We start from the raw sequence: 27570 nt of genomic DNA, 5'->3' as shown, positions 1-27570 counted from the left end.
CATAAAATAACAAACCTGTGAAAATTTGAGCTCAATTGGTCGTCGAAGTTGCGAGACAACCACATGATTTGATGTTCAAACTAGGGTCAAGAGGTCAAAATAGGTAATGCACTCAATTGACATTTCAAATGTTTCCTATGTTAATACAGAATCTGCACTTCTAAAAACAACCCATATCTTTTTGTTTTTTGTTTTCAGTTATCCTGAAATATTCGAGTGTAAAGTCACTAAAGATAAGCAGCGTCTGTGAGTATTATACAGAAATGATTGGTCTCTAAAGGGTTACTTAAGATATCAGAAGTCAAGCCAACATGCTCGGTGGTTGTTATTCCATGCTCCCTTGGTGCGTAGAATGTCTCGTTTCCAATGCAATGCTCCTATAAATGTTAAAGAAAACAAATGCATCGAGGTAACATATTATGTGCATGAAAAAGAAGTTCAAATGAACCAGACCTCTTTCTGGTGGCTTCATTTTTCCCTTGTCAATCTATCTGTCTATCTATCTTCCTTCTACCTATATATCGTTCTAACTTTCTTCAGTATAGTTCCTCTTAGCTTTCCATTGCTCGTTACCAAGCAAGTTTTATGCTAACAATTAGTTTGAGTAATTACCAATAGTGTCAAGTGCCTTTAATTCAAAATTTGTCAATCGAATTCAAATTTTCTAAAACCACATTAAACTTTAATTGTATCAAATTTGATTTGCCTGAATGGTACCATTTAAAATTGAATTGAGGAATGTTTTCAGTCAAGAAAGATGTGTTCAGCAAACTCACTGGATATTCTGCTCATAATTATCACTAAAAAACATGATTTTTCAGGGTTTCTTGAGGTATTAAAGGAACACGTTGCCTTGGATCGGTCGAGTTGGTCTTTGAAAAGCGTTTGGAACCGTTTGTTATAAAATTGGAGTCAAAAAGTTGACTCCCATAAATGGCCGACCGTGTTGATTCGCGACGTAAAATTAAAATCGTGCAATTTTGAGTGATACTTGTGTGGATCATTATATTCTACTTTTAAAACATCTTTCCAACCATATACATTTCATAGCAACGTGTTCCTTTAATAGTCTTATGGAATAGTTCAATAACTCAATTCATGGAATTATAGACACTGCTTTTACTTGAAAGCAAAGAATTTTGTTAGTAAAAACGTGTTCTCAATGTTTGATTATGTAATTAATCTGTAGGGACAACCATTCATCTGGGTTAGGCTGGTGCCGGCATATTCTCCCCAGAATGTTGTGGTATGTGGCGTAGGGGTGTCGCTTGTATAGTGCTGCAAAAACAGCCCACTTTTCGATGTTAGTGTAAAAAAATGGGTAATGAAGCCCACATGGTTTTGTACGTACTTCTGTTTTATTGTAAACCTCACACTCCTAGTTGGGTAGGCATTTGGCTGATGATGGGCAATCAGAAACTCCTCTTTCACTGACAGCTCGATGTCAACTACAGAAGGCATGACTTCAAAAAAGAGAAGTATATATATTTTACATGAGGTAAAACAAATATTTGATTTAAGGGGTATAAAGGTCTTTGTTCCCTTTATTCCTCTATTCCACTCGACTGGGCCTTGAACGACGAATGAAATGAATATAAAACGGGTTTCAAGGTCTGATTTGGTTTCAGAAACATCACCATAAAAAACCATAGACCAAGAGAAACAACTTTTTATTGGTGTGCAAAAGGAGTTCCATAGACAATCAAATAACTCCAGACTTTTTTTTTTTTTTTTTTTCTTGTGACAAAAAATTATCCTGCGTAGAATGCGCCTTCTTTCCCCTTTTTGTGGGGGGGGGGGGGGGGGGAGCCGTCCCCCCCTTTTCTGATTACTGGCCTTCTAGTGTACAACAATAGGTGGAACTACAATATGAAATATTTTCTGAACTAACCTTTTGTTAACTGAGGAAGCGGTTTATTTTAATACTGTACATCGATGTTTGAGGCTTGTCAACTGCAGGTCTCAGCATCTTAGGTCTCATCACTTGGTCGCAAGATCTCGTCAGAGACGACAGTCGTCGCTGTAACAGACACACAGAGAACAATATAAAGCTATAGTTAGCTTCAAGTAATAGGTAATGAAGCACAAGAGTAGTTTGGGATTACAACAAAACTGACATGGTGTTTGCAAAAGAGTAGTCCATCCTCGTTTTAACAGCATTTACACTTGGACACCAACCCCGAGAAACTATTCGTGGATTAACTGTTAATCGGAATGTAATGTTTAAGGATAATACATTATCACAATATTATATACAAAGCAATCGTTTTAAAAACTGGGTATTCTTACAAAAATAGTTGCCAGGAGGGGGGGGGGGCGTCCCCCCTTTTCTAGTTACGGGCCTGCTCATGTACTACAATAGGTGGAAATACACTAAGAAATTATAATAAAAAGTAAATTATGAAATATTTTATGCACTAACCTTATTTAACGGAGAGAGCAGTTCATTTACCAGATACTGTACATTGATGTTTGCAGGTCTCGGCATTATTAGGTCTCATCACTTGACGGCTAGATCTCTCTGTAAACAACAGCCGTCACTGTAACAGACACACACAGAACAATATAATGCTATAGTAAACTTTACAAGTAATGAAACACAAGAGTAGTTTCAGATAAAAAAAAACAAAAAACAGTCGTATTGATTTCAACTGTAACCCTAACCCAAGTATCAGCAGCATTCAAACACGGACACCAACCCTCAGAAATCAGAGAATAGGATTCATGCATGAATTGTCTAACAGAATGAAATGTTTTAGGGTTAACAACTATTTGCCTGTTACTTCGAAAGAAGTTCAGTTCTTAAAATCTATGAATAAGTGCAAAGTTTTCATTGTCCTTCATTTTTCCTATTTACCAACCTATGGTCCTCACTATTAAATTCGATTAACGTTTAAGTCCATGGTCGACTTCGAGCAAAAGAAAAATGGCCACGCCACTGGCTTGGAGTGATGTGGGGTTTCCGTTTTAGTTGAATTATTTAGAGTCGGTAATCCTGTCAAATTTGCAAGAGTAGGAATTAAGGCTATTGAATTTGTACAATGCATTCGCTCCTGATTGAAGAAAGAAAAGGTTTGGAGAATTCATCGGCCCAGGTTTGAATTCACCGGTTCACCCGGACGTCCTACCGGGGCTATGGGGTATTGTGCATCACAAGGCAGTTTGTATCAATCAACGACCCCACATTCAATCAAGTCAAATTCTCCATGATAAATCATGTTTATCAGTATCACCATGATCACAAACAAATAAGTAACTCACCATCACCCGTTCGTGGTAGTTGTTGTCATTAAAAGTCCGTAAAAACGTCAATTTGTTGGCCGCTAAAGCAACGACGGGATCGAGACGTGTGACGCCGTCCATTTTTACTCTGAAACTGAGAAGTACTACGCGCTTGTTTGGAGTCACATGATCAACGGCTTTCAGGATTTGCATTTGAAACAGTCGTTTTCATTGGCCAGTCTTAATCATTTGGTCACAACAAATTCGGATTTGTTTTGTTTTATCGGAAGTTGCAGCACCCCAAATGAAAACAAAACATGAAAGTTTTCGTTTAAATGAGGCAAGAAAATTGCAAGAAAATTGCTAACAAAACTGGTATAAAACGTCAATGAGCAGTGCCTCGTAGCACGTGATCATGCAACTCTCATGACTTCCATTAAATAATTTGTATAGAGCACAAAATCCTCCTCATTGGACAAAATCAATGGACATTGTTGCTTTTAATTTTGTTTTCCATGTGCCTTTTTGAGCCATGATTCTGGGACTCTCGGGACTTCCAGGAAATAATTTGCATAAAGCACCAAAACTGCAAGGGGTTAAACTTGCTCTCTTGACTAATTTTGGACCGTTTGATTTTTGGGCCAATTTTTAAAAAAATTCCTTTTTGAGCCAGCATTTTTGGTACAAAAAATCTGCAAGGGGTTACACTTGACCTCTTGACTGATTGTGGGCCATTTCATTTTTGGGCCAATTTAAAAAAAGTGGGCCTTTTTGAGCCAGAATTTTTGGAAAAAAAAATATCGTGGAGTTAAATTTGCTTTCTTGACTGATTTGGGACCGTTTCATTTTGGGCCACATTAAAAAAATTGCCTTTTGAGCCAGAATTTGATGTTTAAAAAACTGCAAGGGGTTAAACTTGCTCTCTAGACTGATTTGGGAGCATTTTGGAAATATTTTTATTTGGGTCAATTTTTAAAAATGGGCCTTTTTGAGCCAGAATGTTTGGTTTAAAAAACTGCAAGGGGTTAAACTTGCTTTCTTGATCAATTTGGGACCGTTTCATTTTTGGGCCAATTTTTAAAAATGGGCCTTTTTGAGCCAGAATTTTTGGTTTAAAAAACTGCAAGGGGTTAAACTTGCTTTCTTGATGAATTTGGGACCGTTTCATTTTTGGGCCAATTTTTAAAAATGGGCCTTTTTGAGCCAGAATTTTTGGTTTAAAAAACTGCAAGGGGTTAAACTTGCTTTCTTGATGAATTTGGGACCGTTTCATTTTTGGGCCAATTTTTAAAAATGGGCCTTTATGAGCCAGAATTTTTGGTTAAACAAACTGCAAGGGGTTAAACTTGCTTTCTTGATGAATTTGGGACCGTTTCATTTTTGGGCCAATTTTTAAAAATGGGCCTTTTTGAGCCAGAATTTTTGGTTTAAAAAACTGCAATGGGTTAAACTTGCTTTCTTGATGAATTTGGGACCGTTTCATTTTTGGGCCAATTTTTAAAAATGGGCCTTTTTGAGCCAGAATTTTTGGTTTAAAAAACTGCAAGGGGTTAAACTTGCTTTCTTGATGAATTTGGGACCGTTTCATTTTTGGGCAAATTTTTTAAAATGGGCCTTTTTGAGCCAGAATTTTTGGTTAAAAAAACTGCAAGGGGTTAAACTTGCTTTCTTGATGAATTTGGGATCGTTTCATTTTTGGGCCAATTTTTAAAAATGGGCCTTTTTGAGCCAGAATTTTTGGTTTAAAAAACTGCAAGGGGTTAAACTTGCTTTCTTGATGAATTTGGGACCGTTTCATTTTTGGGCCAATTTTTTAAAATGGGCCTTTTTGAACCAGAATATTTGGTTTAAAAAACTGCAAGGGGTTAAACTTGCTTTCTTGATGAATTTGGGACCGTTTCATTTTTGGGCCAATTTTTTAAAATGGGCCTTTATGAGCCAGAATTTTTGGTTAAACAAACTGCAAGGGGTTAAACTTGCTTTCTTGATGAATTTGGGACCGTTTCATTTTTGGGCCAATTTTTAAAAATGGGCCTTTTTGAGCCACAATTTTTGGTTTAAAAAACTGCAAGGGGTTAAACTTGCTTTCTTGATGAATTTGGGACCGTTTCTTTTTTGGGCCAACTTTTAAAAATGGGCCTTTTTGAGCCAGAATTGTTGGTTAAAAAAACTGCAAGGGGTTAAACTTGCTTTCTTGATGAATTTGGGACCGTTTCATTTTTGGGCCAGTTTTTAAAAATGGGCCTTTTTGAGCCAGAATTTTGGTTTAAAAAACTGCAAGGGGTTAAACTTGCTTTCTTGATGAATTTGGGACCGTTTCTTTTTTGGGCCAATTTTTAAAAAATGGGCCTTTTTGAGCCAGAATTTTTGGTTTAAAAAACTGCAAGGGGTTAAACTTGCTTTCTTGATGAATTTGGGACCGTTTCATTTTTGGGCCAATTTTTAAAAATGGGCCTTTTTGAGCAAGAATTTTTGGTTTAAAAAACTGCAAGGGGTTAAACTTGCTTTCTTGATGAATTTGGGACCGTTTCTTTTTTGGGCCAATTTTTAAAAATGGGCCTTTTTGAGCCAGAATTGTTGGTTAAAAAAACTGCAAGGGGTTAAACTTGCTTTCTTGATGAATTTGGGACCGTTTCATTTTTGGGCCAAATTTTAAAAATTGGCCTTTTTTTAGCAAGAATTCAAAAAACTGCGAGGGGGTTAGACTTGCACAGGCATGATAATTGGCACATCGGGAAAAAGAAGGAAACTTCGTCGAGTAAAAAGGCTGCTGAACATTTCCTGTGGTATTAAAAAAAAATTCAGGCTTAAATATTGAAAATTAGACTTAAGAAGGACAATTATCATGCCAGGACATAAAACAACAAAGTAGCACATTAAAGAAACATTCAGAGGGAACATCGTCAGGTTTTCATTTAAAATTAGGACACTTTGGTTTATTAATTCCAATTTCAACAAGTCTTTTGCCAAGCTTCCGAACATACTAAGGTAGAAATTTAAAGGGCAATACCAAACATTTAAAGGGGCTGTGTTGTCACAATCAAAGCACCCGGGTCATACAAGGATTTCTGACCTCTCACCCAGTTAAAGAGAACGCATGCGCTCTGAATAGACATGATACAAAAGGAGGGAGGACAGAAACAGTAACTTGGTGAGAATTCATAACTCCATGTATAGCCTAAGGCATGCTTTCATCATGACGACCCAGCCCCTTTAACAGAAGTGATTTCTTTCACTTGTTCCTGATAAGTACATTCGTTTAATTTCAAAAAGTTTTACGAATTTCAAGGGTTGAAATGCAGGGTCGAGCATGCAGACTTTTCTCTTCTTTCATTGTTTCCTTTTCACCTCTTTCATAGATTGATAGGGGGTTATATGGTAAAGTGTGCGTCAGGTTGCGCATTATCAGTAAAAAATAAATGTGGAAAATATTACAGAATTTAAAGAGAACACTACATCCAGATCCGACAGTCGCTTCAACTCCAAACCCTTATCACAGAGTAGTCATCGAATCAAAATCGTTGGTTGCATGAAATAGTAAGTTTTTTTCTGTGATTTTAATCACTGCTGCTTATATTATATGAAACCCAGCGAAGACAGCCAGAGCAAAATGGCCATCAATGCAGTCCATCATGTTGGTGCTTCAATGTTTGGCTCGGCATAAGCAAGGATCATTTGAGTGGGACAAGATGACTTCTTTGTGATAAAGGTCTGTAGATTCCGTCATTTCAATAAAAGTTGAACAGTTCATGTTGGCTTCCGGGATCTGTAAATCCTACAGTTTGTCCAGGCAGACACAGGTTGCTAGAACGTGTGCTGAAAAGAATCAGAAAAAAACAAAAATATTTACAAAACAACTTAGTACGCAGTCAGATTTATTACTTGATATTTACAACAAATGAAGCATCTCTGGCTAGATAGCAGTTACAGGTTGAATGGCTTCTGATTGGCACCCAGAACAACAGGGGAACCTCAGGGAGACCTCGGGGCTAAATAGCTCAATTTGCGGAGCGTCGGCAGGTTCATGTCTCAGTAAATGTTTCTTTGATCAAACTAAAATTAAGATACGAGGCATGTCGTCGTCAAGCAGTTAAAAGCACTGAACATAATATCTAATAACATTCTCTCAAGAACACAAGAGCCAGGAGCAAGTTCAAGTGCGCACATTTAGTCAACCAATGGCTGTCTCGTCCTCCCGAAACCTCCCTCTTAAACCCACATCTTACCATAAAAGCAATATCCCTTGAGCCTAGTCATCTTGCTGATCGCATCACCCCTTGCCGTCATTGCCACAGAAATGCAGACAGTTGAGTTCGCTATAGGAAGGCCTCCACCTCCATACTTTGTCAAGCTCCAGGAGAACTGCCTCTGCACCAAGTCCAGGCGGTGTGCTGGGCCCTCAATCCAGGCAGTGTCCTGGACCCTCACTCCAGGCTGACTAGAGCTTCTCTGATGCTGATGTGACTCCACGTTCACGACTCCCATGAAGAGTCTCTCGCACTGTCACATCATCTGCCAGCATCTGTTGAGAAATCAAACTAAAAAAAAACACATGACGCGCGCGCTTCCCTAAGCTACAGCATCGCTCGCACGCCATTGCGCTTTCTGTGAGATGTTTTGACTCGTCTATCCCTAGGGTTTCTTAATACTCACATTCTGAAACGTAACACATTAGCTTGCCCAGTGTGTGGTATCCTTCTTCACTGCCGACACCACCTCCTGTATCACCGAAACGAAGCTGAGTGACGGGGAGCACCTCCTCCAAGTAGTCGATCAGATAACCATCGTCTTGAAGCCAAGATGCTGTCTGGCTGTCACAGTTACATAATTTATCGGTATCTTTGGAGAACAGTATGAGAACAATAAGAACCTTTGCTGAAGCCAGCGTATTATACTTAACGAGTCAGTTTTGGTTTAGTACCACATTAGCGCAGCGACATGAACCAGAAGCGCAGGGCACAGCGGCATAACCCAGAAGCCCAACTACATGCTTTTGTTGGTGGTCAGTCAGAAAAAAACTATGGACCAATTCATTCTACATGTAGTTGAACTATTTATTTAATGATCATAGATGCTATTAACTCAAGGGGCAAAAAGTTGTAAGAAATTTTTAGCAACTTACTCAGCATGCAAATAACTTGACAATATAGTTCATGCTCTGTTTTAAAACACCGAGATATAGACTTTGCATATTTTCTGCGTAATACCTCGTACCATCTTACTCAGATGTAAAAATGCATACATGGTACGGAAAATGCGTACAGGTTGGCAGGTCTACAACTGAGGTAAAAGTATCTTGCTCAAGGACACAAGTGCCAAACACCAGACTGGGTGCTCTTAACCGCTCGGCCATGTCACTCCACAGATTTATGAGGAATCCTGATACTTCTTCAAACTATACAGATCTAAATTACTACTCTAATATCTGTTTAGTATAGAATTTAGAAACAAAGAATTCGATTTGCTGGCCATTCCTGGCTCAGCAAAGAGGAACTCGCTGGGGCAGTTCTACTTTGGAAACCCAACCACAAACACCAGGACGCCCAAAGAAGACCTATATTGACAGATTGATGGAGGATACTGGATGCAGGTTCGAAAATCTACCAAATGCAGAGAAAGATGGAAGAAATGCTTCTAAGAAAGCCAAGCATGCTCGACCTGCTGATGATGAAAACTGTTTGGCTTACCGATACATGTTCCATTGAGTCCACAGGAGCAATAGAGGTCTTGCCCGTTGGCACCTCCCCAGTACGTCTTGCTTTCTCCTTTGAATGTCTTCCATTCCGAAGTGGAGCTATCAAGAAGACGTGCATCTGAGGACGAAGGAAACAAATAAATTGTGCACCTATCACCTTAAAGACACTAGACACTAGTGGTAATTGTCAAAGACCAGTCTTCTCACTTGGTGTATCTCAACATGTGCACAAAATAACAAACCTTTGAATTCAATTGGTCGTCGAAGTTGCGAGAAATTAATGAAAGAAAAAACACCCTTGTCACACTATGTTACTTCAGAGGGAGCAGTTTGTCACAATGTTTTATACTATCAACAGCTCCCCATTACTCGTTACCAAGTAAGTTTTGATGATAATAATTAATTAGAGTAATTACCAATAGTGTCCACTACCTTTAAAGGTACTGGACTGTTTGGTCACTACCAGTATCCTTAGTTGGTGTCAAACCAACATATTCATAAAATAACAAATCTGTGAACATTTGGGCTCAATTGGTCATCGAAGTTGCTAGAACATAATGAAAATAAAAACACCCTTGTTGTACCAAGTTGTGATTTAAGATGCCTGAGAAAGGCTTTTGCATATACAAGGTCTACAGATCTTCCAATTCTCAAGGATAGCCAGCCATAGATTGGGTTTTTGTTTATACATTGCTGATTTACAGGCCAAATTATTGATAAACTACTCAGGGCCCAATTTCATAGAGCTGCTAAGCACAAAAATTTGCTGAGCATGACATTTCTTCCTTGATAAAAACAGGATTACCAACCAAATTTCCACGTGATTTTCAGGATAAAAACAACAACAGCTGAATACCAGGAACAAGCAATATAATAATATAATAATAATATCAAAGTCTTATATAGCGCACGTATCTACCAAAGGCGCGGAGTATATACAAACTTTCAGAAAAATAGGTAATTGCAGTGATGAGTTTTGAGACCCAATTATTTGGCACCTTATAATGGTTTACAAGGTGCTACGGCGCATGCAACAAATGGAAATTTGGTTGGTAATCTTGTTCAAAATTATCAAGGAAGAAATGTCATGCTATGCAAGTTTTTGTGCTTCGCAGCTCTATGAAATTGGGTCCTGCTATCTGACCCAAGTAATTCAACAAAATCATACTCGCTCACAGAAAAGGATGAATATTTGGCAAACTCTGAAATTCTTTATAAGAGCTTTCCCGTAATATCGATGGAGCTTTCACCAAAACTAAAAAGCCAGAGTTGTCCACTGGGCTGCTTACCGTAGCATTCATATTTAATATACTGTTTGCAAGTTTGGTAGTAGTCGCTGGAAGCAAGAGTGAATTGGGACTCCAGCTGCTCAACATCCATGTTCTCATACACCACAGATCGGATGTAGTCCTTGTCGCCGGAAATGTCAACGACGTGCTCACGGCTCTCGCTATCGTGATTGTAGATGGTCACGGCGTGGGTGGAGTTAAAGTTCAAGTCGCACTCAGCTGTAAAGTGGGCAAAAACAATTGCATCATCATCAGGTCAACAATATGACACAAGTTCAAAATGTCAAGATGCAATTCTGCATTTAGAATGTATATCATTGTCTGTTGTGTGTTCAGGAAACTCAGTAATAGAAAGGAATCTGGAAAATATTTGATGGAATTGTGCCATGAATATGACAGGAGAAAGATATTTGTGGAACAAAGACTTGTCTTATGGGGTCCATTGTTAAATTATCTAAAAGACCCCATAAGGGTGATCCCATAAGCCAACAGTTCTGTGTTGCATACACTCTGTGGACATTCCTCTGTGCCTTTATGAAAAAACATATTCTTCAACACTGTACAAAACACTGTGTGGACAGGTGTAAGTCCACAGAGTGTTTCAAGTAGACATATATGGACTTCTTTTGTTCTCAGGTCTACACATCGTATGTAACGCTTAAACAAAAACATCCCCAAGTAGCCAAATATCTTCTCATGCCATGTTCTTCAACACTGTACAAAACACTGTGTGGACAGGTGTAAGTCCACAGAGTGTTTCAAGTAGACATACATGGACTTCTTTTGTTCTCAGGTCTACACATCGTATGTAACGCTTAAACAAAAACATCCCCAAGTAGCCAAATATCTTCTCATGCCATGCTCTTCAACACTGTACAAAACACTGTGTGGACAGGTGTAAGTCCACAGAGTGTTTCAAGTGGACTTATGTGGACTTCTTTTGTTCTCGTGTCCACAATTAGTATGTAACACTTTTTATAAAAAAACGTAGGAATTATCTTTCTCATGTCACACTCTGAATGCATGTCAAGTTCTAGTTCTATGCTTGTTTAAAGCCATTGGACCCTTTCGGTACAGAAACGCACGGATACAAGGGTGGGTTTTCCCATTATTTTCTCCCGACTCCGATGACCGATTGAGCCTAAATTTTCACAGGTTTGTTATTTGATATAGAAGTTGTGATACACGAAGTGTGGGCCTTGGACAATACTATTTACTGAAAGGGTACAATGGCTTTAATCAAAAGGCACAAGCCCATCATCTATCTGTCGTATTAATATAATGTAACCAGTCTATGAGAAGGCCTCTGTGTATGAGAAGGGAAAATGTGTTTCAAGTCGATTCAATATTTTTTCTCACTTGGTTCATCTAAGAATGTTTCAATTCAAATTATTAATAAGAAGAAGAATGTCAGGCTTGATGGTCTAACACCAGTTTCAGATAGATACTCCAGAGTCGTGCCAAACCAGTTCTGAATTAAGTGTATGCTGGTGAGTGATTTACACCAGTTTCAGATAGGTACTCCAGAGTCGTGCCAAACCAGTTCTGAATTAAGTGTATGCTGGTGAGTGATTTACACCAGTTTCAGATAGATACTCCAGAGTCGTGCCAAACCAGTTCTGAATTAAGTGTATGCTGGTGAGTGATTTACACCAGTTTCAGATAGGTACTCCAGAGTCGTGCCAAACCAGTTCTGAATTAAGTGTATGCTGGTGAGTGATTTACACCAGTTTCAGATAGATACTCCAGAGTCGTGCCAAACCAGTTCTGAATTAAGTGTATGAAGAGATCGACGTCTGGAACAGTTGCGACTGGACCGACTAGAAGTCGAAAGATCGACTGTTGCAGTACTTCCGAACGATTCTGGAGTGACTTGGTTTCAGATGTTGATTTTTTAATGAGTCGAGCCAATGTAAATGTTATGTTAAGTTCGCCTGTCTGAAACCAGAATTCATTTGGGTCAACCAAGAGTCGCTCCTAATCTTTTGGTTTCGGCGCGACTCTATCAAGCCTGTCTGAAACGGGTTTTACTTACCTATGAATGCATCCGTTCCGCTTGCTCCATCGGGATCGAGCAAGTAGTACCCATTAGTTGTTTCTCCGCTCTGCTTCACGTCATAACACGTCTGAACCAACGGACCAACTACAAAGACAGATTAGAAAAGCATCAAGGGATCAAACTTTAGTATGACTTTTGAGGATTGTATTTAAAAGATGAAGATTTGCATCAGGGATAACGAATATTAATTTTGGTTTTACCCATATACACTGATGTGTGTAAGTACTGTATACTTTCACGGGCTCTGTGAACAAAAAAATCACAGGCATTTTACTCGGGTGGGATTTGAACCCACGACCCTTGCAATTGTAGAGCAATGTCTTACCAACTAGACCACCGAGATTGCCCGGTAGCTAGAGGTGGTTCGAATCCTATATTTGAGCAGCGAGTACCGCAGCAATTTACTAGATGAAGATTTGCATCGGGGATTGAATTTGTACGATTTTGATGTGTGAAATTTGGTAGCTTAAACGGTTGCCACTTATGTATGTATGGTTATGTCAAAGGAAATGTTTTGTAAATAAATTATATTAATTTGTAAATACAATCTTGGAATAGCATTAGTAATAATTATGCAGCGCTTTTCTCTGTTGCAACCAAAACCCCATTGGGTTGGTTGTGACAGCGCCAATGGTGTTTATCCCACTCACCTCTTTCATAACACTTCAAACTGCCTAGTGTTATGAAGCCCAGCTTGCTAGAAGATGTGTCCCCAGCCCGAATCTGAGACACTGGCAGGTCGGTCCTGGAAGTGATGTATCCCTTGTCTTGCATCCAGTAGGACGCGCCTTCATCACAATTGCAGTTTCTATTGTGTTTATAGCAAGAGCCTGTAGCGCCGCATGCACATTTTCCAGACATCGTTGTGCCGGACCAGTGGTCTTTCTTTGTGCCATCACTGCTTACCCACCATGATTCATCACCTCTCAAGAGTTTCGCTTCTGTAAACATTAAAAATCAACCAATCAACAGCATATTCCAAATCGACACCACTCATGGGTCACTCGATCCTACTCACACTGTTGCCCAGCACTATAGAATGAACTCCCTCCCAATCTCCGACAAGTCACTACATATACCAGCTTCAAAACTCATCTGAAAACTTATTTTTGTGCTTAAATTGCCATCTATGTAAGCCTTTATTTCTTCTGCATCTCTCCAGGGTTGGACTTCACAAAGAGTTAAGACTAGTCTTATCTTGAGTGAGGTCGAGTTACTCTCCCTAACTTAGGACTAGCCTAAAGTTTTTAATAACTCCTAGGACTAGTCGTAACTAAGGACTATCCAGTGCCTTTAAGCGCCTTCAGTGTGGTCTAGTGTTCATTGACCCTGTTAATGTCTGTTGGGCTATTGTTCGTATTTGCTTCTTAATATTAAACAAATAGAATAAATAAAAAATAAAAAATTCTCACCAAAGCATCTCATCTCGAGATACTGAGAGCAGGCGGTGGACGATGCAACCATAGCAATTAGGGAGGGTAGGTCTCCACTGTAAGAGATGTCTTTAGCAAACTCTCCTGCTCCAGAATATTCAACTATCTCAACGCTACCTACAAAGTCGTGGGTAATTTCCGTGACAATGGCGTTCCCAATCTCGGAGCATTGAGCTATCAAGAACAAGAATGGAGTTTTCAAGTGGACAAAAAATACATCGTCACGTTAAAAAGGTGTAAAATGACAAGTTCCTGCACAGTCATCCAGAGTTGGCAGGTTCAAATCCCGCTATAGAAATGTTTTTTGTTCAACCCAAATAAAAACAAGTCACAAGATGATAGTTCAATAGATGTTAAATTTGCATCGGGGAAAAAAGAAAGGAAAAAAAAAGGGATTACCCTTCCACCAATGTGTGTTAGCACTGTATACTTTCCCCCGAGTTCTGTGAAAAAAAATCACAGGCATATTACTCGGGTAGGTTTCGAACCCACGACCTTTGCAATTCTAGAGCAGTGTCATACCAACTAGACCACCGAGATTGCCCGGTAACTAAAGGCAGTTGCAGCGGGTACCGCAATGATTTAAGATTAAGTTTATTTACAAAAATGACTTAAGAACTTACCAATAACAGGATTAAGTGGTCCATTTCCATCAGGGTCGAGTAGGTACAGACCAGGTGTGGTGTAGGCTGCTTGGCAGGATGCAGGGAGAGCACTCGCTGCAAATAAAAAGCCATGGATATAGAAAGATATTATTAATTGAGTTCGGATATGTGTTTATTAGCGGTCTGGCTTCAGTCTCCACAGACAGTAAGGCGCTAGACACCTTTTGTAGTTGTCAAAGAACAATATTCTCACTAGGTGTATCCCAATTTAATAAAATAACAAACCTGTGCAAAGTTGGACTCAATTGGACACCAAAGTTACAAGAGAGTAAAGAAAGAAAAAACACCCTTGTTCAACAAAATTGTGTGCTTTCATCTACTTAAACAAAAGGCTTCAGCTGAAGTCTTTTATTATTTGAGTGAGAAAATCAACTCAAAACTAAAACTTCAGAGGGAGCTGTTTCTCACAATGTTTTATATTATCAACAGCTCTTCATTGCTTGTTACTAAGAAAGTTTTTATGCTAACAATAATTTTGAGTAATTACTAATAGTGTCCAGTGCCTTTAAGCAGAAAGTATTGTTTAAACCATTTGCGAAGCGGCATAACTAGAAATCTAACAACAATTGACCCAATTCACCTGACATCCTCATCATCAGAATATATCTTGGATGCGCCATTTTGGTGGTCAATGTCACTGTGCGTTATTCAGTGAAGTGCACATTTTAGGTTATTTTTTTTATTTATTTTTTTATTTTTTTAATGCAAGTCGCCAGACACACAAGGCCTGAAGGCCACTTCAAGGTGTGGGCTACAAATATTTTTTTTCCAGAGGCCGTTGCCACCTACTCCTAGGGCTGAAACAGGGTTACCCCTTTTACAGTCCATACGGATGTAGGCTTGGGTATCATCAGTCCGAAGCCTGGCCGGTAGAGCAGAAAGCACTACCTCCCCAATTTTATGTAGCAAGTGTCACGACTGGGATTCGAACCTACACCCTGCTAATCAAACACCAGAGCTTGAATCCAGTGCTCTTGACCGCTCAGCCATAACACGCCACAGCGTTTACATGTAAACCTATTGACCACCAAAATGGGTCATAGTGCATTTTGTGATAAAATACAACAGCGGCCGGAAACAGTTTGTACCAACGTGTCAGCTGTTATCAGTAAAGTAGTTGTAATATAAACATTCACCCTGGAACCCACTTCCCAAAGGCCAGGGATCCTGCTGACCCATAAGCCTAATGCTAGTGTCCAATAACCAAAATGAAAAGAGCAGAGAGACAAACCTACTGTTTCTCATTTGATTTCTCAAGATGCTTTTGGTCGTTTTTCTTAAATCAATTTGCTTCCATATTAAAGGTTCAACACTGAGTCCAAACACTTTACAGTATGGACAAGAACCTGTGAAATTTTGTCGATATTTGTGAAAGTTTTACAGGCAGTGAGACCCAAAACTACTTGTTTCGCATCTTGAAATTTTGATCAGACAAGAAAGATCTTAGGAAGAAACTATAAATAAATAGTAAACTTGCAGGTTCAACCATGTGTAAATCTCTTTTGTGGGAGTGTCGGCTCTGAAAAGAGCCAGTGTGGTCTTGACATTTCAAACAGTATACTGCTCGTCTTCAGAAGAAAGCAGATTATACTGTTTGAAACGTCGAGACCAACACTCCCACACAAGAGATTTACACATGGTTGTACCCGCTAGTTTATTATTTATTTATAGTTTCTTCCTATTTATCCACACCATGCAAAACTTCAAACAATACTTGAGAAAGATCTTGTTGAAAACTGCTCAATCCCAAAACCAGTGAAGTACCAACCCAGGTTATATTTTAATAAGTGATTCACAAATACATACCAGCCTCAAGGCAGTTTAGTTCTTCCAAACTATAAGTGGCAGAATTAGAGCCATCAAAACCTCCAAGTTTAACTGATGTCACCGGGAGAACACTGCGAAAGAAATAGAATCAAGTGAAACATAATAAATAATAATATGAACACTAATAGTGCGCCGGTAAGCATAATTTTGTTGTGTTTAGCTACTTTTCAAAGTTAAAAAGCAGCCTCTATGAAACTGGGCCTTGGTGATTACAGGGGTGAGAGTCATTACTAAGTACAAAATAGTCTGAAACATGGATACAAATTCAAAGGTATGTTGAAATGATGCCATTTCTACCAATTGGTAACCCCTGGGGTTATAGATTCCAAGGAGCTTTTGGAAACAGTATCCAAAGCACTAGCGAAGTAGACCAATGAGCAGGATTTCTTTGTTTGGGGAAACAAATATTGTCTAATTTTCTTCACCAGGCCGACATAAAAAGTCTGAATTCAGCCAAAAGTCTGAACAATCTCATCCCTGGTCATTACCTTGTATCTGTAATGTAGCCTCCGTCGAACGCCGGGTCGTTAATTTCAGAGTCCGAATTGCATTTTTCATTGTCATCGACGCAGTTACTGAGCTGGCCACAACGACAACCACTGGAGCCAGACGGGTCAGCCCCGGCCCAGTACGCCATCTTGTTACCCGCGTTGTCCTCCCACCACACATTCTGAGTGCCACTGTCCCATATTTTGGCCTTGTTGCTCTCGTAGGTGAGATACTGGTAACAAAATGATGACGCAGCTGCCATGGCGGTTATATCAGCTAATCAGAAAGTAAAAGATGAAGGATGTTATTTCAATGAAAAATGAGAATAAGCTGTTAGAAACAATTTACCAAACCAAGAATCGATAGCGTACTGCAAAAAATAGTTAATAGCCTGACCCTTTGACCCTAGCAGAGTCTTTCTTAAAGGCAGTGGACACTATTGGTAATTACTCAAAATAATTATTAGCATAAAACCTTACTTGGTAACAAGTAATTGGGAGAGTTTGATGGTATACAACATTGTGAGAAACGGCTCCCTCTGAATTAACATGGTTTTTGAGAAAGAAGTAATTTTCCACAAATTTGATTTCAAAACCTCAGAATTAGATTTTGAGGTCTCGAAATCAAGCATCTCAGAGCACACAACTTTGTGTGACAATTGTGTTTTTTCTTTCATTATTTCCGAAACTTCAATGACCAATTGAGCTCAAATTTTCACAGGTTTGTTATTTTATGCATATGTTGAGAAACACCATGTGAGAAGACTGGTCTTTGACAATTACCAATAGTGTCCATTGTCTTTAAGAGAGGTGCTCGTAAGAGTCTGAAAGACGATGCTTTGTTCTTTGGATGGACCATTAAGCAGTGGGATGTCCTGTGAACTAGGAGTAGTAGTGCACGTAAAAGAACCCATAACACTTATCATGGAAGAATAGAGGTTTACCTAAGGGTTTCTGGATCACATAGCAAGCACCCTTGCTTACAGGTTCCCTCAGGCTTGCAAGCTGCAGTGATTAAGTTCACTTATGAGGCATCCTTCGTTTCATACCAAAAATGTACACCAATTACTTTGTTGCGCATGGGCCCTTGCATAGCGAGAAACGCTACAAGGAAGCTGAGCTCAAGCACATGTTTTGATGCACAAAGAACAGCTACAGTCCAATCATTTGCCTCCTTAAACCGCAATAATGGTGCTTTTTGATCCAAGTGAGGGTGCTTTTTAAGCAGGTGACACCACAAATAGGACCACTAATAAAGGTTGGCAAGTTATTACTCTTAGGCACTCACCAATGTCAACCGAGTTTCCGTAATCCAAGGTGTGGACGACAGATCCTGGCGAGGGAGAGCTGCTGCTGAGTGTTACCCCGCCTATCCTGTCATGAGTCACCTACAAGGACAAAACAATATAACATTACTTCTTCTTCTTCTTCTCCTTCTAGTGCAGCCGTCATGATTAAAGAAATAACCTGCTTAGACCGTCCGGACGAGCGCCTTCTCTTTGTGACAAGTGTGTAATGTCTTCTTTTTTCTTCGTGCGTTGATAGTTTTAATAACACACGGGGCTTATAGCTTTACTTCCCATTCGAAGGACGAAGCAATGGTTAAGTGTCTTGCTTCAGGACACAGTGTCACTACCGGGACGCCAACCCACACTCGGCTGATGAGAGTTCGGTGCTCTTAACCGCTCGGCAACGATCGACATCCTATGTTTACTGCTTTCAGGCTTTCTCACTCTTGCTTTGCTGAGATGATTGCAGATCAAAGAGCCATTCCAACAGCTTTGTTCCTCGACATTTGGAATTGCTACCGGTGAGATCTAGCTATAGGGAGTAACTTGCAATGGATTGATATCCTGTCTGGAGGAGATTGAGACACCCTCATGCCAATCGTAGAGTGTCATGGTCGATTGGTTAAGAGCATCGAATTCAAGTTCTGGTGCTAAGTCACCAGAGTGTGGGTTCGAATCCCGGTCATGACACTTGTGTCCTTGAGCAAGATACTTTACTATAAATGCTTCTCTTCACCCAGGGGTATAAATGGGTACCTGCGAGGGTAGAGGTTGATATTGTGAATGAAAAAGCCTATGGAGCGCCACGGCAGCTCGGGGCTGTATACTCCCTATTGGGGGCTGAGAAAGATTAAAGGGATGTTATTGGCCCAATGACCAGGGCACTAATTTAAAAAAACCTCATTGATATGGTTATTGTAAAATGCGCTGTACAAGAATTTGTTATTATTATTATTATTAATGACAATGGATTTAAACACCAGCCTGATGAGCCATGCTGATGAAACATTTTCACTACTATAGGAAGGTTATGATTAACATATTCCCCACTTAAAACTTGAAAATAAATTTTCACTTACAGTAACAAGAGCTTCAATATTTACGAAACTGCTGAACGAACATCTGACCACTAGGCCGATTCCCGTTCCTTGGGGATAGATTAGGAAGTAGCCAGCATCGGTAAACCCTGCAGTTGCATAGTCAGAACAACTTGTAAAGGCTGCACACAAAAAATGAAGGAAGAAACAACATTATATGAGTTTAAGTGGTCTGTTGGTAATGACTCTGAAAATGAATTGCAATAAAAAATTACTACGTAAGAAGAACAGCATGTTTGGATAGTTAAATGCATTTTGAGACTTCTTTCACTGCTCTAGAATTGCAACGGTCGTGGGTTAGAACCCCACCCCATTAATATGCCGGAGATTTCTTTCATCGAACTCACAACATTTTTGAGTGTACAGTGCAAACACATTGGTGTAAGGGTTAAACAAAATGAATATGTAACAGATAACAAATGGCATTTATAACAAAGAATGCTGAAAAGGGGCTTGTTTAAGAAAAGGGCAAAAGGGAAACTTGCCAATTGAGAAATCACAGACCTGAAAGAGCTTTTTGGCGAGAAACTAAATACAGCTAGAGTTCTTACCTTTGGTAAATTCGCAGTACACACCAGTAACGGACGATGACTCGGATGTTCGCTGCACAAAATAATAGCCTGCTGTTGTGTAGCCGCTATTCTTCCACTCATCACAAGTGTCGAGAGCTGGACAAAGTGAAACATTTTTCAAAGTTAAATGTTGAACACCTGTTATACATTCAAGCAAATTTCTATCTAGTGCTTCAAATTTTCTTTTGGTTTTACTCAAAGTATATATTTATATTTGTTTTTTTTATAGTGTATCTAAGTGTTTATCATAGTGATTTTTGTATTTATACTCTATTCGAGGATTGGATAAGCAGGCTTTTGAGTCATAGTGTAGTAGTACGCTTTTGTCTATCCTGGCCGTCTTAGAATGGATTGTTGTCCCTTCCTCTTCCTTCCTCCACATCCCGTACCTGTCCTGTACCCTTTTGTCTAATCCCGCTCCTCTAGTTACCCTGTATTTAAGTTACCTTTTTTGAAGTCTTATTATCCTTTGTTCTACTTGTATGTATTTGTTTTTGACACTGGCCGAATAAATAATAATAATAATAAATAATAATAAAAATTTCAGTGATGTATTGGGGTACCATTAACTTGGGTCAGAACTCGTTTATGCCTGTGAATTTATTGAAATAGTTGGGTACTCACCGATTTCATCTCCATACAGCTCAACACGCAGGGAAGGTTTGGAACCAGTCCAGCTCTGCGGATTAATCTTTAGGTACCGACCGAAGAGAGGTTCCTGGAGGTACTCCTCGGCAGACAAATCGCCATCCCCAGTATTACCAGTTAAGAGCTAAATAAACAAAAAAAATTGTTATTTTTATTTTATTTTGTAAAGTTTGATTTTTTAATTGCACTTTCCAGTGGCACCTAGACATTTACAAGGGAGTCTAGATAGTTATATACAAAATATAGAATATACAGCTTCATAAAAATTATTTTATTCAAATATTCAAAAGTTAAAATACATCGCCAGTGTATTGATACTAAATTTGCACTTATCAGTGGGGTACATTGGCATATAGTTCTTTCTCTCGAGTGCATCAGAGAACTGTGTAGCTTTAAATGAGTCAAACCAGGGTTTGTAGAAGAATTGACATTGAAGAATTTTTATCCGAATACCGGTCTTGGATTAGTTTTGATTTTTGGGGTTGAACAAAGAATTGACTAGAGTGGGATTCGAACCAACGACCTCCGGATTGACGTGCCGGCGCTCTACCAACTGAGCTATCTAGCCCTATATTGGCGGTGTCCCTATTTTGTCAATATCTTTGTTCGGGGGTGCCAGTCAGAAGCCATACAACCGTTAACTGCCGTGTAGCCAGGGATCACACCCAAATTACGATACAACCTGGGAAGCGGCAGCTAGGGGATCACCTTAAGGGGATGCGACTTTTTTATTTCAGATATCAATATAAACCACAAGGGAAACTGACTGGGTAAATTTGTAAATGATTTTTGGGGTTGAACAAAGAATTGACTAGAGTGGGATTCGAACCAACGACCTCCGGATTGACGTGCCGGCGCTCTACCAACTGAGCTATCTAGCCCTATATTGGCTGTGTCCCTATTTTGTCAATATCTTTGTTCGGGGGTGCCAGTCAGAAGCCATACAACCGTTAACTGCCATGTAGCCAGGGATCACACCCAAATTACGATACAACCTGGGAAGCGGCAGCCAGGGGATCACCTTAAGAAGATGCGACTTTTTGTTTCAGATATTTATATAAACCACAAGGGAAACTGACTGGGTAAATTTTGAAATGATTTTTGGGGTTGAACAAAGAATTGACTAGAGTGGGATTCGAACCAACGACCTCCGGATTATTGTGCAGGCGCTCTACCAACTGAGCTATCTAGCCCTATACTGGCGGTGTCCCTGGATTAATTTTGACAAGCCCCCTGTACGTTGCATATTTTAAAGATTACTAAAATTGAAAGCGTATTGCGCCACAGCACCTTGTAAAACATTATCTGGTGCTAAGGATTAGGTCTTATAATGCAAACGTGGTACCACGTAAATAATTGTATGTTAAAGTGCCTTAAAGGCAGAGTCACACTGCAGTGATAACGAAAACAATAACGATCATGACGCAAAGAGAATGCATTGTATTGCTTGAATTGCTCCACGCAGAATACGCACACGCTCATTCAACCAATGAAATGCATTCTCTTTGCCTCATTTTCGTTCTTGTTATCGCTGCAATGGGACCGGGTCTTAAGTGTATTGAGTGATGGATATGCGCTCTATAAGAAGCCACTATTATTATTAATATAACAGTACCAGAGAAATAGTCAGCTTGCATTGACGCCATACCTTTTGTGCCCCAGTGTAATTATACGCGTTGTACGTCACTCCATCCCAGCTGATGTATAAATAGTAACTCTCTGTGTATGAGTCAGATGACGCTCCTTGTAGGATGACCTGTAGAAAGCAAAATATTGGATACAAAAAACATCAAGCTTACTCGTTGGGATTGGAACCCACCACCTTTGTAATTCTAGAGCAGTATCATGCAAACTAAACCACCGAGATTGCCAGGTAGCTAGAGGCAGTTCCACCGAGATTGCCAGGTAGCTACAGGCAGTTCCACCGAGATTGCCAGGTAGCTAGAGGCAGTTCCACCGAGATTGCCAGGTAGCTTGAGGCAGTTCCACCGAGATTGCCAGGTAGCTACAGGCAGTTCCACCGAGATTGCCAGGTAGCTAGAGGCAGTTCCACCGAGATTGCCAGGTAGCTAGAGGCAGTTCCACCGAGATTGCCAGGTAGCTACAGGCAGTTCCACCGAGATTGCCAGGTAGCTACAGGCAGTTCCACCGAGATTGCCAGGTAGCTTGAGGCAGTTCCACCGAGATTGCCCGGTAGCTACAGGCAGTTCCACCGAGATTGCCAGGTAGCTAGAGGCAGTTCCACTGAGATTGCCAGGTAGCTACAGGCAGTTCCACCGAGATTGCCAGGTAGCTAGAGGCAGTTTTTTTTACAAACTAAACCACTGAGATTGCCTGGTAGCTAGAGGCAGTTTTTTTTACAAACTAAACCACCGAGATTGCCAGGTAGCTTGAGGCAGTTTTTTTTACAAACTAAACCACCGAGATTGCCAGGTAGCTACAGGCAGTTTTTTTTACAAACTAAACCACCGAGATTGCCTGGTAGCAAGAGGCAGTTTTTTTTACAAACTAAACCACCGAGATTGCCAGGTAGCTAGAGGCAGTTTTTTTTTTCACAGAGCTCTGGAATGTACTGAGAATACAGTGTACGTTTTTGTTGCAATTAATTTTAAGAGTGATTACCAAATGTATACCTTCCCTTTAAATACACTGGACACTATTGGTAATTGTCAAAGACCAGTCTTCTCACTTGGTGTATCTCAACATAAGCATAAATAAAAAAACCTGTGAAAATTTGAGCTAAATTTGCCAACAAAGTTGCGAGATAATAATGAAAGAAAAAACACCTTTGTCTCACAAAGTTGTGTGCTTTCAGACGCTCCATTTCGAGACCTCAAAACGTAATTCTGAGGTCTTGAAATCAAATTCCAGGAAAATTACCTCTTTCTCAAAAACCTCAGAGGGAGCCGTATCTCACAATGTTTTATACTATCAACAGCTCCCCATTACTCGTTACCAAGTAAGTTTTTATGCCAACAATTATTTTGGGTAATTACCAATAGTATCCACTGCCTTTAAGCCAAATGTTTAAGTTACCTTTGAGATATAAGTGTTTGCTGTGAAGTCAATTAGTAGGTACTGGTCTGTATCAGCAGTGCTAGCGGTCCAACCTACACAAAGAGAAAGGTAGTGAAGGGACTTCAACAAAATATTGATGATGACTAGAGCAAGCTAGTCGAAATGTTGAGACCAATTTAAGAACTGACTACAAAGTAGCAAAGTTAATTACGATCCTTTAAGCTAAAGTAGTAGTCCCAGCCTATTTCTATACCATCCACCCAGGTAACAGTTATACCCCGAACATTTTACTCCGCGCTAATAGAATAAAGAAAGACAGTTCTCTAAGAACAAACTCTACCTGGCAAGTAGATACACACATGGTGTTACCGCAAAACAAATATATATAAAATATTGCATGCTAACATTTCGGGTAAAATTGGTTTTTAGTCATTCATTAATCCAGGAGCCGATGCTTCAAAGGATAGTTTGAACCTCAATTGTTTTTATACTTATTTTTTATGCTGTTTTGAAATTAATATGCTTCGAAAGATATTTGACAAGAAGAAGATAATAATTCACATAAATGTCTCTTGGAATTTTCTTCTTTTTTATAGATATCCTATCTCGATTTAGAAAGAGTAACTGGTCCTAACTTAAGTTAGGTTCAATGCGTCTCCGTCTTCAGATAGGGAACCTAACTCGAAGTCCTTTGATTAATCCTAAGATAGGAAGACTTTGGTGAAATGGACGACAGTTTCTGTAAGACCAATACTTGTCTTTATCTGGACCCGTTGAGGGGCAAATAAGAGCCTTGAATCTACATAAGGACTGACCAGTATTATGGTTGAATCTGGCATAATTAGCGTTTGATCCACCGTCGATACTAGAGGCAGTAATCTGGTTATCAGCAATGCTAGAATCTTCCATACCAAGAACCAAATAGATGGTTTTAGAGGGAGAGAAATCTGTAACAAATAGAAATTGGTATCATTATTTATTAACTTTTTAAATAAATAGCGCTTTTTACTCGAGATGAGTACATTTGGGTTTCAGTTTAATATTTTGGGCAATTTGTAATACAGTGCCCATTAGGCCACATAAAGAAAAAATTGTTGATTGTTTGTAATCATAAAAAACAACCTTTTCAGCTGATATTTTTTTTCAAAATGTACAGGTTTGAAAAGATGTTTAAAAGAAATTTTTTATTCATGTTGGCAAAGCAAGAACAATTCTTCAAATATTTGAAGGACTGTGGAAGGGCTAACCCTGTTTCAGCCCCCAGGAGTAGGTGGCTCCTAGTGGATGACACCCTTGCCTACACCCTTATGGACTGTGGAAGAGGTAACCCTGTTTCAGCCCCAGGAGTAGGTGGCTCCTAGTGGATGATACCCATGCCTACACCCTTATGGACTGTGGAAGGGCTAACCCTGTTTCAGCCCCCAGGAGTAGGTGGCTCCTAGTGGATGACACCCTTGCCTACACCCTTATGGACTGTGGAAGAGGTAACCCTGTTTCAGCCCCAGGAGTAGGTGGCTCCTAGTGGATGATACCCATGCCTACACCCTTATGGACTGTGGAAGAGGTAACCCTGTATCAGCCCTAGGAGTAGGTGGCTCCTAGTGGATGATACCCATGCCTACATCCCTATGGACTGTGGAAGGGCTAACCCTGTTTCAGCCCCAGGAGTAGGTGGCTCCTAGTGGACGATACCCTTGCCTACACCCTTATGGACTGTGGAAGGGCTAACCCTGTTTCAGCCCCAAGAGTAGGTAGGTGGCAATTGCCCCTTGTGGCAGTTGACTTATGTGGACCGCCCAAATCAGTTAATTTTAGCCCCTCATCTTGAAGTGGCCGTTGTCAGGCATGTCGTGGCCGAGCTGGCCGAGGGGTTAATGATGGAAGTGCAAAGATAATTATTTGGAATTGCGCTATATAAAAGTGGTATATTTGTATAATTTTCCTTGCTTTGTGTGGTTGCCCCTCCTGTGCGCCTTGAGCACCTCATTTTGGTGGAGTTTGGTGCCTATAAATATTTGTTATTGTTGTTATTAAGTGGAGGTTCATCTCATCCAACAAAAAGGGACTTACTATTCAGAAGGTATTGGATGGAACCATCTGAAGCGAAGAACCATCCACCAATCAGGTCAGCTTGTTCGATTACAGATGAACTAGGAGCAATACCTGGAGATGAAAAACAAGACAGTGATATTAAGCAAACAGTCCATCCGGTTTTCAATCACTTTCGAAATTTGGCTGTGCTCCGTAGTCATAATGGGTTGTGGCTGGCTGCCAAAGGTGCCCTTGCATGCCTGCTTCTTGGGCATGTTGTAGCCGCGCCCTTCACAATTCAGCTCTCAGCTGTGAGTAAGGATGATTAGCCTCCCAAATAAAATTAAGCCATAGCTGACTTAAATTAGTGGTTAATAAGAGCAACCTGTAATGATACATGTCAGAAGTGTTAGTGTTTATATTTTCCTTTTCTGTAAACCTCACAAGTTGTTACTAAACCATTATAATACAATTTATAAGTAGGGTTTGAAACTTTGCATGGTGGAAATCTGATATGGAAAGGTTTGCAGTAGCCTCATGTAATGGACTATCTCTAAATGAGTTGGGGTGGTTCTGAAAAGAACCGTTCGTTTCAACTCGACGTTTCGATCAGTTTGCTCTGATCATCTTCTGGAGAACAAAAACTTGAAACGTCGAGTTGAAACCAACGGCTCTTTTCAGAACCACCCCAACTCATTTACAGATAGTCATTACATGGTGTTACCGCAAACCTTTCCATATAAAAAACAATTTTTTTTTTATTTGTGGAGAGGGGTGATACTCACTGTTGACACAGCCGCTCAGCTCTATCCTCATTGCAACAGCATTTGTGTACGTCACAGGAACAATCTTGATATATCGCACCAGGATTGAAGTAGTTAGGTAACTATGCACGATAACATCACTTGACACGCTGCCCTGAAAGACCTAATGGGGCAATAATTAGAATAATAATTAGAGATTTATATTGCGTGATTTCCACAAAAATGATCAATCGCGAATAACAAGGTATTGGGCCCCAACTTGGTTGGGGAAAAAAGGGATTTTTAACCATCCCCTGAAGTAAAAGAAATAATTGTTATACTCTTACTACTTCTGCATTGTTCTCTTGATATTCTGTGTAGCTAGCGTCATCGTAGCTATACTCAACCTTAAAAGTGGAAACCATTTGGTCATTGTTTGCCCCTCCTCGGGATTGAATCGAGATCTGTAAAACAAAGAAACAAAAATGATAGTGCATTGGTTTCTGAGTCAGCAACATTCCTGTAAGTAATCTTTCTCAGCTCCCTAGGGAGAATACAGCCCTTAGCACACTAGAGAGGTTTCGCAAGCGTGTGAATACAGCTACAGATACGGATATGATAACCGTATCCGTTCACGTCAGCTGCATCTTGGATTTTGTTTCGCAAAATATTGGCATGTGTCTCTTGAGGGAGCTCGCAATCATCAACACACTCATGAGTGTTTTTCCCGACGAGCATGACCGTTAGAGACTTAGTGTTTTATACACTGCATTTTCTCATCGTTTTGCTTGCAAATGACTAACAATTTCTATCTATACCGAGCACGATACCTGGCAGTAAAAGCAATTCCGTGGGAAATGTTTTTGATCTGGGACAAAAAGACAACTAAAAGTCTGCAAAACACTCCGTTTTTTTCTACGACGCGTATGAGCTTCTGTATCCGTTGCTAACGTGTGTGCAAAATACGATAGTCGCGTATACGCATCACGTGAACACACAAAGTGTTGACGTAACTGTGTATGTGTATCCATAGCCTTGCGAAACCTCTCTACTATCAACCTCCACCCTCGCAGGTACCCATTCATAACTTTAAGTGTCAAGTAAAATATAATATCTCAGCGGAAAATGTTTTATTTTATTTTTGTCACTAGTCTTACTTTTGTAATAGTCGTCAGAGCTTCTGTGTCAACCTTAAGCCACTGATTTGCATCATTGACATTGGCAATCCACCCCTCTCCAGCCGTACGGGCATCGTTCAGCCGACCGTAGGCTGCGCCGAAATCTGGGTTGTCTTCCTTGACAGACGACGCACTGAGCTGATCGTCTCGTATTACCAGAGACTCCATTCCTAAAGCATCTACGCAAGGCTCAAAGTCTGAGGAAAGTGAAATCAGTAGGAGTTGAATCTTTGCATGGTGGAAGTAGAACTAAGAGAGGTTTGTGGTAACACCATATAGTGCTGGTTCTGAATAGAACCGATGGTTGACGACTCAG

The 27570-nt window shown here is 39.9% G+C and overlaps 1 protein-coding gene, 1 long non-coding RNA gene and 4 other non-coding genes across 6 annotated transcripts in view; all 6 read right to left on the bottom strand.

The window, feature by feature from the left end:
* Positions 1 to 6: 6 nt before the first annotated feature.
* LOC117304714 lies at positions 7 to 3357 on the bottom strand. Its single transcript, XR_004520618.1, has 5 exons — positions 3262 to 3357; positions 2423 to 2540; positions 1892 to 2020; positions 1352 to 1463; positions 7 to 377 (listed from the first exon to the last, which is right to left on the bottom strand). It is a non-coding gene; the product is annotated as an uncharacterized LOC117304714 (long non-coding RNA).
* Positions 3358 to 6151: 2794 nt separating this feature from the next.
* Positions 6152 to 27570, bottom strand: part of LOC117304369 — a 36201-nt gene continuing 14782 nt past the window's right edge. Inside the window, exons 13-33 of the mRNA XM_033788775.1 lie at positions 27234 to 27451; positions 26424 to 26540; positions 26119 to 26260; positions 25373 to 25465; positions 24118 to 24249; positions 23321 to 23394; positions 21933 to 22040; positions 20261 to 20408; positions 19616 to 19732; positions 19047 to 19186; positions 17967 to 18066; positions 16679 to 16955; positions 16170 to 16261; positions 14322 to 14417; positions 13678 to 13872; positions 12916 to 13206; positions 12242 to 12349; positions 10207 to 10425; positions 8910 to 9035; positions 7449 to 8061; positions 6152 to 7038 (exon numbers count right to left, since the gene is read on the bottom strand). Of these exons, the coding sequence (XP_033644666.1) occupies positions 7865 to 8061; positions 8910 to 9035; positions 10207 to 10425; positions 12242 to 12349; positions 12916 to 13206; positions 13678 to 13872; positions 14322 to 14417; positions 16170 to 16261; positions 16679 to 16955; positions 17967 to 18066; positions 19047 to 19186; positions 19616 to 19732; positions 20261 to 20408; positions 21933 to 22040; positions 23321 to 23394; positions 24118 to 24249; positions 25373 to 25465; positions 26119 to 26260; positions 26424 to 26540; positions 27234 to 27451 (2990 nt within the window). The 3' untranslated portion in view covers positions 6152 to 7038; positions 7449 to 7864. The remainder of the gene's footprint in view (positions 7039 to 7448; positions 8062 to 8909; positions 9036 to 10206; positions 10426 to 12241; positions 12350 to 12915; positions 13207 to 13677; positions 13873 to 14321; positions 14418 to 16169; positions 16262 to 16678; positions 16956 to 17966; positions 18067 to 19046; positions 19187 to 19615; positions 19733 to 20260; positions 20409 to 21932; positions 22041 to 23320; positions 23395 to 24117; positions 24250 to 25372; positions 25466 to 26118; positions 26261 to 26423; positions 26541 to 27233; positions 27452 to 27570) is intronic.
* Positions 12536 to 12608, bottom strand: Trnac-aca. Its single transcript has one exon. It is a non-coding gene; the product is annotated as a tRNA-Cys (tRNA).
* Trnad-guc lies at positions 20780 to 20852 on the bottom strand. The gene has a single exon. It is a non-coding gene; the product is annotated as a tRNA-Asp (tRNA).
* Positions 21093 to 21165, bottom strand: Trnad-guc. The gene has a single exon. It is a non-coding gene; the product is annotated as a tRNA-Asp (tRNA).
* Positions 21405 to 21477, bottom strand: Trnai-aau. Its single transcript has one exon. It is a non-coding gene; the product is annotated as a tRNA-Ile (tRNA).

Source organism: Asterias rubens, chromosome 21, assembly GCF_902459465.1.
Source record: "Asterias rubens chromosome 21, eAstRub1.3, whole genome shotgun sequence".
Classification (NCBI taxonomy): domain Eukaryota; kingdom Metazoa; phylum Echinodermata; class Asteroidea; order Forcipulatida; family Asteriidae; genus Asterias; species Asterias rubens.
The sequence above is the reverse complement of the archived record's forward strand: the minus strand, read 5'-3'. Positions and strand labels throughout refer to the sequence as shown.